Here is an 11,526-nt window from a genome sequence, read left to right as displayed (position 1 = left end):
TTCCAGGAGCGGCGCAGCTGCAGCTGAAAAGCTGAGAATCTGCAGCTGCGCCAAACAGGCCCTAAAACTATTAATTCTATAATTATTATATATTGATTTTGTATGTTTCCAAATAAGAACCTCTAATGGGATTGTATAAAAACACAAATGTTTGAATGAAGTATTCAATCAATTCTCTCTAATCTTTTGTCAAAAAAATTAAAAAAAATAAAAGCAAAAAAAAAAGTCCCATTTACTCATAAAAGTTTGGGAAAACCTTTCAAATAAGATGACGAATGAAGCAATATAATGCAAAAAAAGCCTCAAACAAAAGTAAGAAAAGAAAAAAGTGCCAACTTCATAACTTAGAGAAGGTGGATAAAATGAAGAAAAAAAAATTAGAAAGAAAATATAAACTGACATAAGATCAACTATAAGAAGAAAAAAAATAACAATTTACTTGAGGAAAACCAAAGAAAAGATGAAAAACCCAAAAATATAGATAAGGATTGAAGCAAAATGACTGATATAAAGAAAGAAAAATAAATGACTTGTATGGTCACCAGAAGAAGTTTTAATTAAAGTCCTGTTTACAATTTTGGCTTATAATTTATAATTTTAGATAATTTGTCCATAATAATTAAACGGAGTGAATGTTTATTGACCAAGCTGACATTGTTAGAGCGATGCCTTTCCATTACAAGCATTTACTAATTTTAATGCTCACTCTTCTTTTTGTTGTCTTACTCAGAGCTCATAAACATTATCCACCAATAAAATATATTACATAAACATGAATTTCACATTAAATTTGCTAAAATCACCTGCGTTAAAATAGCTAACAGTTTGATTTTTTTTTTATTTCTTTTGGTAAGGGACCACTACAATAGACAAAAAGAGTAAACTGAGAATATTCTGCATGCTTAAAAAAAAAAAAAAAAGATAAATCAAAAACCTTCCTGTAGAAACATTATCAGCATAAACTTACCTAAGGGATCAATGCACCAAAGATAATCAGAAGCTGTCTCCCCAATAAGACCTCCTTCCTCCCCAAGAATAAGGTGGTCTTTGAATTTCTTTCTCACAACATCTAAAATGACATTCTCAGTCATTTTATCTGTACTGCAATGTGGTGTAAGATAAACTGTATTATGCAACGAATGAACCTCGACAGAAAAAAACCAAAAGAATCATATCATCAATTTAAATAAGCACTGGGAACTTGCAAGTCATAGCAGATAATTTGGTGGAATACATTCGGAAACAACATTATAATATCAAGAATGGGAAAAATTTTTTGACGACATGAAATGAAGAATCCAGGTTAAAATGCAGAGTTGGGAAATTTATGGGACGGCGCCTCCCACACAACTATAGATATACAGGATTTCTCAAACTAACATTATGACAGACTGACAGGCACCTGAGCTAAAGGTAAATTATTAAAGCACAAGGACTTGAACAAAAAAGTGAGTGTTTAAAAAAAAATTATTTCCTCTCATTTCAAAATTTCTACAAATATCAATTAATTTAGCATTTGGATTCTTGGGGTTAAAGAATTATCGGTTTAGGGTTTACCTTTTTAAGTATAGGCATTCTTTTTGGAGTAGTATGGGCTAATGAAGCTTGGGGTTTGTATTTGAATTTGGAGGCAAAAGAAAATTGGGCATTTATTACTTAGGCCATATTTGCAGTATATACATGCGGAATTGTGGATGCACAACTCCAAAAGTACAGCCACCAAAGAAAACTCGAGCTAATCTTGCTAGTCATTACTTAGCTCTCAGGTAAATTTGCATACATGAAACCATTTAAAGTTCAAACAACTCATTTATAGAGAAAAAATCAGGCATGCAGAATATCATTACATGCACTACTGTTACAAACAGCCACATGTGATGCATAGGATTTTGGTGATTGTGAGATGCATAGATTGGTTCTATCATGCGGCAAATATTCAGTAACTCTTAACCCCTTTATGTGAGGATAAGTATGTATTTTGTCTCTAGTAATTAAGTTGGTACACTTAAATGATATTGGTGGTTCTATGATATATATTAAAGTGTCCATATTGGGGCATATAAAAGATAAGAAGTTGGTTGACTATTGTTGGAAAACACTTAAAACATATAGAAAAATCCAGCATATGGCACATACAATATGTTGGAAAACATGTCACTATATTGGATTCTAGAGTTCAACATAAAGTATGCTGACCCGCAACATATGGCATGTAGAATCAGCTTACGCATGTTGACTACAACATAGTGATGCAGGACAAATGCAACATAGGCCCATTATCATGTCATAACCCACAGTAATAATATTTTGTTATAATTTTATTCTTTTGTTTTGGATTTTCATTTGTATGGAAGCTAGTAGAAAGGAAAAATCATTAAAGAATGTTAAAATGGCATGTAAGCTAGCTTTTTAGTCCAAGTTTGAAGTAAAACTATGCCACATTACCATGTCAACTCATCTCGCCACTGCATCAAAGTTGAAGTCAAAGAAACCTTGACTAGCTCTCGCTAGTAATGTTCCATCTTACCAAAGCTGAAACCAACAAATCAAAGAGCCTTTGACTTAGGGTGTACAATTCGGGTTTGCGGGTCGGGTTTGGGTTCGACCCAAAACTAACACAATCATAATAAATCCAACCCGAACCCGACTAGAACCAGCCATGAAAAATTAGAATAAGTAGGTCGAATTTAAGTAAACTTTAGGTTGGCGGGTCAGTTTCGAATCGTTTTTAGGTTGGTTGGTCAACGCGAATCCGATCTAAAAAATTAAACAAGTATCACAACCCAAACTCAATCCAAAAATTATTTGGGTCAACCCGAACCCGGATTTTTCGATTCAGGTTTGAGCCGAGTTGGCATGTTAGGTCAATTTTTTACAGCCCTACTTTGAGTTTCCAAAAATATGAAATGAAGCCTTAAATTAGTTCCAATGAGTTCTAATTATATGATCGGACACCCCTTGAGTTTCTTGTGATGTTTAACTTCTCTATTTTAATGCTTAAAATGTCACAAAAATCTATAATGTAACTATCTTTTGATGAATTTAAATAAATACTTTGGAAAGTGCTCGTCTTTTCTGGAAATTCTTGCTAGCATTTCCTTTTCTTTGGACTTGGTGGTCTAGATCAGGTTCTTCCTCTTTACTTATTCTAATATTTTATTTGTTTTCTTGTTATTATTTTCTCCACATTTGGTGAGTGTTATGAAATTTCTCTCTAAGTTTTTATATTTTCATTCTTTGTTCTCTCTAACCTTAACAAACTCTCCCAATATTTTCAACTCCACACATCAAAACTTTCGCACCACAACTCTAAACAAAACTTGTATATTTTTCCCCGCATTGTAGGCTAACTATAAATATTATTTTATTTTTTTAAAAGCTAACTATAAATAGGTCTCGAAGGATACGCGAGGTTCGGGAGTTTACATGGTAGATATGCTTGGAAATGAAAACATTGGCGATGAGATTTGTGTGATGGTGGTCCTCCAAATCGTAAACTTATATAAGTGTTCTTATATTTTTCACCACTCAACAATTCCACCGATAATCATACATCATAATTTCTTTAATCATTAATGAATCAAATACAACGAATAGAGAATCAAGAATTAAAGCAAAAGAAAAACTCAAATTATAATTATGTCGAATGTCCCTAAATAACACGTATTCTTCGCTTGATATATTGTAGGTTACATGAATATAAGAGATTTGATTTTTATCAAATAAGATTAAATATAGCCAGCATGTAATACCTCTCCGTAAAATGATTACTTCTCGATAACTTTTAAATCAAATTCATTGAAAACATTCAAAATGCGTTTTTATACATGCTCAAATAATTTCATTCGATCTGAGTACTCTTACATAATTAAATTAATGAATTATTTATCCACTTTCTATAACATTCATTATAGTTTTACTTTTGTAAGTTTAATGCATGATCAGAAACATAATACTGATGTTTATGGAAATTTTAAGGTGAATGGATTTATAAATTGGATGTTATATGATTAAAAATAAGGTAAGATTAAATCAAGTTGAAAGAAGATATGTTGTATATACTATTTGCTAAAGCCCAGCATTACTAACTTTCAAATAAAGAATGGAAAAATCTTCATGAACGCATCTTATAACAAATCTATGCTAACATATCATGCAATGCTTCGGACAAAATTTTATATGTATGCATACAAATGCCTAATAATAGCTTTCCAATAAAACTCATTGAACTTAATTTTCCAAATGCCTTTCTAGACCAATAAAAATAAATCAGTCTCATATAACAGCTACAAATAAAATATCATGCTGTATAACTCCTGACGCCAAATCAAAAATCATTCATAATCCTTTTCTATGCACTCTTATACGACATACCAGCTCATATCCATGGTATACGAAGGTAGCAGCCATAGGTTTCACGTTTATGGGTGAATAAAACCACAAACATGGAAATGCGAGAACCAGAAATACAGGCGATTTAAATCAATCAAGTGAACAAGTATAACAACAGCAAAGCAAAATATTTACTTGTCCTTACTCTGTCACCAAATCTGTGGCTCCTTTATAGCTAATATTTTGTGGCTTGTTAACAGCATCCATGACAACCTACAAGTTAGCTTATCACATTAGTAAAATGACTTAAGTCTTCATTAAGGCCACAAAACATAAACAAATCGTTGCAGAAAATACAACAACAGTTCCTACATTTGGGAATCAAATGCTTTGTCCTTTGATTCACAATAATTGTTATAAAGACAATAACTCACATCGATAAGATTTCAAATTAGCGATATCTTGCACAATACCCATGAAATAACCACACACAAAATTCAGGCTATAATTAACATGAAATGCCAACAATCAAACTTGACTTCTTGCATTGGAAATTTAACTAAACTAAACTTTAGTATTTCAAATTGCACGTGATAAACAGTTATGATAAACATGCGCTTGTTCCAAATTTAGTAGAGCCAAAGAAACACAACTTGCAAATAGTATAATATCAAAGAAATACAAAAAACAATCTATTGAATAAGAGTAGGGCTTCAAAACCAAAGTGACTCTGAACTTGATTAATAAGACTGGATATATGCTAAAGCATTTATAAAATAAAAACTCTTTCTAACATCTTGTTAAGTATTAAAAAATGAGAGAGAGAGAGAGAGAATTTTGTTTTTTTTTAAATAATTTCAACAAATCATGGATTTGATAGGTGAATCCTCAATTTCTCTTATGCTCCGAGAAAGGCTTCCCTGCTCCACTCCTTCCTTCCAGGCACTCTTTAATTCCACAAAGGGGCATTTCATAGGTGGAACTGTGGGAAGATTTAATGTAAAATTCCTCAGTAAGAAAGCAATTGCAAAAATCAAGTTGATCTGTTGTTGTAACGGCGATTGTAGTTTTGTTTTGTGCAAAGCATGGAACAGATATACTAAAGTCTAACATCCAAATAAAAAGTAACACTCTAAATAACAGGGCCAATTTTAAATAGATTTTGAAAAAAAAAACTGCCTCTGTAACGGCGCTTGCAGTTTTTTGATGCTAACACAAGCTGAAAATATGAATGAAGAAGCTCAAAATACTGACAGCTACAAACAATATTTACTCTATATTCAGTAAAGATAAAAGTTATAAAACCCTCGCAAGCTTGCAACTAAAAAACGCGTCATTCTTTCCATAGTCTCAAATGAGGCACTAACGAATCAGGAAAGGACCTCTGCTCCGATTTTAGCGGCGAGCTCGACGATCCCAAGGAGCTCCGACGCAGGAACTGGGCCCGTCGACTCGGCGCCCACTCTTGGATACTTCCTTGTGTTTGGAGCTTCAGAAATCGCGGCCCTCTTCTGGAAATAGCGTGCAGGTGTCGCAGAAAGGGGCACACTTGTCCTGAAAGAGGAAGCAAACCTATGGTTCGGTTTGCCTGGACAAGATTGAGGAACCGAAGAGAATCTCCTCAGTTTAAGGGGAATGACGACGGTAGAGCAAAGAGTTCTCCCCATTGTCTGGTCTGCGATTCTCTAAACCCTTTGAGACTCCCCCGGACTTCTGAACTGTTCTCTGTCTCGGAAATTTACATACATGTCACTCAATTCATTTGAATTTACTTAACTCACACCTTAATTTTAATTTTTACAAGTTAAGCATTTTTTTTCTATTTTCAAAAGATATATGAAAGGCGGATTATACTTTCTCTATATATATATATATATATATGGTGTTTTGGATGTAAAAATTAAATTTTAGGTATCAAATAAGTAAATTCATAATAATTGAATGCAATGTATGTAGTTAGGTGTGTAAATTCACAACCCTAGCTTGTCGCCCATTATGAGAGGATCGAAAAAGGTAATTTATCCCTGTTATTTACTTTTTAAATTTTTAATATGTATGTAATATTTAAAGTTTAGGTGTTATGAATGTATATGCATGAGATTTCAGTCATATGTGTGTAACATTTGAAGTTAGATGTTAGAAATGTATGTGCATAAGATTAAGAGTGTGTTTGGGGCAATTTGAGCTAATCTACATAAGCAGCTTATCCTGAAACGCGGCCCACGGGTGGCCTGTGAAGTTCGACCTGCGGCTTGAGTTTAGTGTAAAAACTCAATCGTGTTTTCGGATAAACTGTCGAAACATGTTTTACAAACGATGAGGCGGAGTTTTGAAAACATCGACCACACTTATAAGCTGCCCAAAACGGGCCCTAAGTGTTAGCTATGTGTGTATATATATACACACACGTAAGTATTGAGTGATATGTATTACAATATTGTTATTCATATATATAAACATTGAGTGTTGGCTTTGTGTAAAACCATATTTGAATGAGATTAGAGTTGGATTTACAATAAACATGAATTGGGATTAGTTAGTTGAGTGTTTTTTTGCTTGAGGCATTCAATTTTAGATTTAATTAGTTTTATTAATGATTTACATCTGGAATGTATTTATGCTTATTTTAGGTTTAGCTTGTGATTAGGTTTAAAGTAACGTAGATTTTAGGTTTACTTTTACTTAGAATTTAGTTTAATTAAGATTTGAGTTTTAAGTTGTTGTTTTTTTTAGTTTGTGTTATTTTAGCATAAATTCATTTATGGGTTTTAAATTAAATTTTTTGAATTTTAAATTATTTGGTTTTGCTTAAGTTTATCTTTGGAAATGAATATATATCTCATTATTATGAGATATGTGCATATAACCTAAAATATTTCAATGTTTTTTAGATATATTGATATTAAATATCATACTTGTTACAAAGAATTGTATGATGTTATATAACGATTGTTGAATGCTCTTTTACCAAATCCTCCCCCCTTAAGGCACTAGGAGCCCCCTCCCTCCCTTTGACATCATCTAGCCCCACAATATCCATGACTGTTCCTCTCGCAATCTTTGTCCTCTTATATCCCTTCCCCATTCGTCCTATCTACTTTCTGCCACTTGAACAAAGAAAAGAATGTTTGATGGTAGTCCCCCATCTTAGACTTGTTTGAAATGCTAGAGATTTTAACAGTAATTTAAGATTTATTGATAGTTGTAAAAGAAAATAATGTTGATTTTTTTTCTCGCTTAAAACAAAACTCGTCAGCTCCTCCTCGCCATACTCTCTTTTCTAATCAAATTTTCTCTAACTTCCTAATGAACTTTATATTTATAATTACCATACCTTCCAGCATACTGACATACGAGTTAAATAGAAAATTTCTACTATTGCTTTTATTGTGTTAGACATTTAGTCCCAATAAATTCGTAGATCCATCTTCTTGTCCTCCTATACCAATTTTCTTATTACTTTCCACTATGTTGAGAACTGTATATCAAATGGAAAGATTTGTGGCCAGCTCTTTCCAATATGTCGATTTCTATTGTTAAATAATAGATTATTTTTTTGTGATTTCAATTGTATCATTCATACTAAAGAGAAGGGGCATGGCATACTTCATTTTCCAAGCAAAATGGTCAACTCTAATAAATATTTTTTATTTTAGCCTTATAAATTTTACTAATAATGCATTTGCCTACAATCGATTTAACCAACAAAATTTGAAACGAATATATCCATGAAATGGTTGCAGTAGCTCCAATGACATACAATATCAAAGAGTGTCGTCTTAGATGGTTTGGTCACATCAAACGCTAACTAACTGATGACCCAACTAAGAGAGTAACTGTTTTAGATTAACAAATGTCAATATTGAACATTTTCTTTGCTTTTGTTATGTATGTCATACTTTTATTATTTTTTGTTTTTGTTTTATACATAGTTATGATATATTTTATATTTAGATTTTGTACATTCTTTGTTTTACTTGTATATACCACTCCCGATTATCTTTGTTGTAAGTCCTGCTACAGATGACCACATGTGGTGTTGGTGATTAGTCACCTCAAAGACCGCAGGGTTTTCACATTATAGTGAATACTAAGAAGAGCGGGAAGAAGCGCATGTTTTTTTGCAAACCTGTTGTTGTTGCTGCCACAACTGAGCTTTCTCCCTCACAAATTTGACTACCCGCTCGATAGGTAAATATGAGTAAAATTTTTATTTTTTCATATTTATTTTGACTCTTGGTGTTTAAAATGATAATTAATAATTGACTTTTATTATGTAGGAGGAGTACAAACAGCTCAGAAGAGACGGTTGGCCTCCCAGATCCTGAGCACTGATTGTTGCAGTAATGACAGTCAATTTACCACTGCGCATTCTAAGTTTGAGCTATGGACGTAGGCAGCGGGGAAGAAGACGGTCGAGACCTCTTGTGTTTTTGTGGATTGGACGAGCTCGTCACACCGAATACTGTAATGCTTGTCAGACGTGTCGTTGATATGAATGGGGAGGTTTGTCATATACGTGAAGGTCAGCCAAGAATTGAGTGGAGTATAATACGCCTGACAGGGATTATAGAAAATCATTGGGGCAAGTGAACAGTGACTGATGTGGTCGAGGAAGAGGATAAGGAGGAGAATGTTTTTTAACTGATGTTTGAGATAGGTTGAGCTGTGATGATTTTCATCCTCTTACTAGAATTCAACATTGCTTTTGAATATTTTGATATTTGATAGCGCCTTGAACGAATTTTAATATTGTCCACATGAAAGGTTTGAGATCTTAATGGTATATTTATCTCATCTCTTTGATGTTGTGTGATATGTTTTTGCCTTAATTCTTTCTTATTTATTATTTTTTGGAATTGTGTGGCTTGGCTCTCTTCTTACTTTGTTGTGGTATTCAAATGAACGTGTATTATTATTTAAGGAGATTTTGATTGTGATTCTTATTGATTTTCCTTCATTAGTGGGACAGACGGTTAAGGGTTGTACCTGGCTTACCAAGCTTTTAAAGTTGTTCTTTTGTTATCTTGAGCTTCAAATTTACTTCACTAGTTGTGATATAAGGGAACTTTACTTGATGATTTTTTCTTAGTTGTAGTTATTTTGCTGGAGCCCGATTCCGATCCCGATCCTGTCTCCTACATTCCGATCCCACTCATCGCTTCTCCCTCTGCGTCACAAAAAATTGCGAACTGCTCCTACCTTCGTCCGTTCGCAAATGGTGCCAACCGTTCCCGCCTTCCTCTGACGCGGAGCGAAGCATCCCTTCGCTCCTTGCGGTTTTGTGATAAAAGAAGCGGCTCTCCTTGAGTTTTTTAAGGCAGCCCATTTGAGTTCTTCTTTGGCAGTATTACTTCCTTAGGATAAAGGAAGAGAAGTGCAAGCAGTGTGTGCGTGCTTGACAAAAGGAAGAAGAAAAAAGAAGAAGAATATTGTTTTCCCTTGGTTTCTTCTTGGTGGCTTGCGGCAGAATAAAATTTGGATTTATTTCTCTTCTAAGTTTATCTTCTTCGGTTTACCTTGGTGTAGAGTTTCTTCGGTACATCTCGGTGTAGAGAGAGAAGAAAAGAGAACAACAAAGTGAGAGATTCCTCTTATAAGTCGAGACGATTGACTGGTATAAATTCCTCAAGCAGTAAAATCTTCAGCAACTCCGTGGACACAGACAACCGACTGAACCACGTAAATCTATGTGTTCCGCTGTGTTACTGTTTTCTGGTGTGAATTTTCTCGTTCTATTTTTTTCTCCTATTTTATTTCTATATATATACCACAACAACTGGTATATATCACAACAACTAGTATTATAGTTCGTGGTTTCGGATCTGATGAAAGACGATGACTGCAAATGAAGTGAAAGTTTCAGGGATTGAAAAGTTTGATGATACAGATTTTGGTTGTTGAATAATGCAGATAGAGGTTTACTTCTATGAGAAGAAACTTTAGATACCGTTATTGGGAAAATGACCTGAAAGGATGGATGAGGTTGAATGAAATTTGTTGATTCGACAAGTTCTGGGGGTTATTCGATTAACCCCATCGAGGTCTGTTGCACACAACGTTGTCAGGGAGGGACGATTGCGGATCTCATGACAACCTTATCAAGTATGTATGAAAAGTCATCGCCGAATAACAAGTTGTACTTGATGAAGAAGTTTTTCAACTTGAATATGGTGGAATGTGTTTATGTGCTCAACACCTGAATGACTTCAATACTATCAGACATCAACTGTTGACTGTTGAAATTGAGTTTAATGATGAGATACGTGCGCTGAATATTGTTAGCATCGTTGCCAAATAGTTGGGAAGCCATGAGAATGACAGTTAGCAGTTAGCAGTCCTGTAGGTAAATCTAAACTAAAATATGATGATATTCGTGATTTGATTTTGACTGAGGAGGTGCGCAGAAAACATTCTAGCGAGATCTCAGGTTCGAGTTCAACATTAAATGTTGATTTCAGAGGGAGATGACATGACATGAACTTAAATAAAGGGAGATCAGAATCAAAGACTGGTCAACAGACAACCTACCGGAATTGTGGCAAGGCTGACCACATAAAGAGAAACTGCAGGAATCCCAAGAATAGGAAGAATAATAGCGCAAATGTGGTATCTAAAGAAGTACTGTTGACCTCACTTTTGGTTGAGGTCTAGAAAACTTCTTTAATAGCCTAGGTCTAGCCATAGGACTTTCCTATTGACTAGTCTTAGAAAATTAGAAAAGGTACCCCCACCATTAGAAATTCAAAGCCTTTCTCTTTACTCAACTTGAAGTTTCACATATTGATCTTAACTTCTAGCATTTAGTAGGTAAGATCATTGTGAGAGGATTCAAGAGGAGTTCCTATAGGATTACTTGGCCTTAGGATTGACCCTGGGTGTTGGTTTAGAGTTAGGATACACAATATCCTGACAATATTCTAGCTAAAATCAATCCATAAGGACCCAAAATGAGAATTTCATTGATCCATGGTTCATTTAGAATGGATATCTATCTAATTCTATGTGAAATGCCTAACTTAGTCTTTTGCTCCTAGGCACCTCCAAATTACCTAACTGCCATTGGGACCCAAATTTGGCCAAAATTCCCAAATTTTGCCAAAATACCTAAAATTGATCAAAACTCATTCCAAACACTTTGAATACATCAAAATTTGCCAAAACTGACAAAAATGGCCAAATTACCAAAATGCC

The 11,526-nt window shown here is 34.0% G+C and overlaps 1 protein-coding gene across 1 annotated transcript in view; it reads right to left on the bottom strand.

Annotated features, from left to right (window-relative positions):
- The window catches only part of LOC110028725 (phosphatase IMPL1, chloroplastic), a gene marked incomplete at its 3' end in the record, with an annotated part of 55,512 nt that extends 49,437 nt beyond the window's left edge, over positions 1 to 6,075 (bottom strand). The window contains 3 exon segments of the mRNA XM_020730692.1: positions 968 to 1,101; positions 4,538 to 4,605; positions 5,715 to 6,075. Coding sequence (XP_020586351.1) covers positions 968 to 1,101; positions 4,538 to 4,605; positions 5,715 to 5,999 — 487 coding nt within the window. The 5' untranslated portion in view covers positions 6,000 to 6,075.
- Between the last annotated feature and the right edge of the window lie 5,451 nt (positions 6,076 to 11,526).

The sequence above is a fragment of the Phalaenopsis equestris genome, unplaced genomic scaffold (assembly GCF_001263595.1).
Source record: "Phalaenopsis equestris unplaced genomic scaffold, ASM126359v1 Scaffold000522, whole genome shotgun sequence".
Taxonomy (NCBI): Eukaryota; Viridiplantae; Streptophyta; class Magnoliopsida; order Asparagales; family Orchidaceae; genus Phalaenopsis; species Phalaenopsis equestris.
Note: the sequence above shows the minus strand (reverse complement) of the source record. Positions and strands in the feature narration are given on the sequence as shown.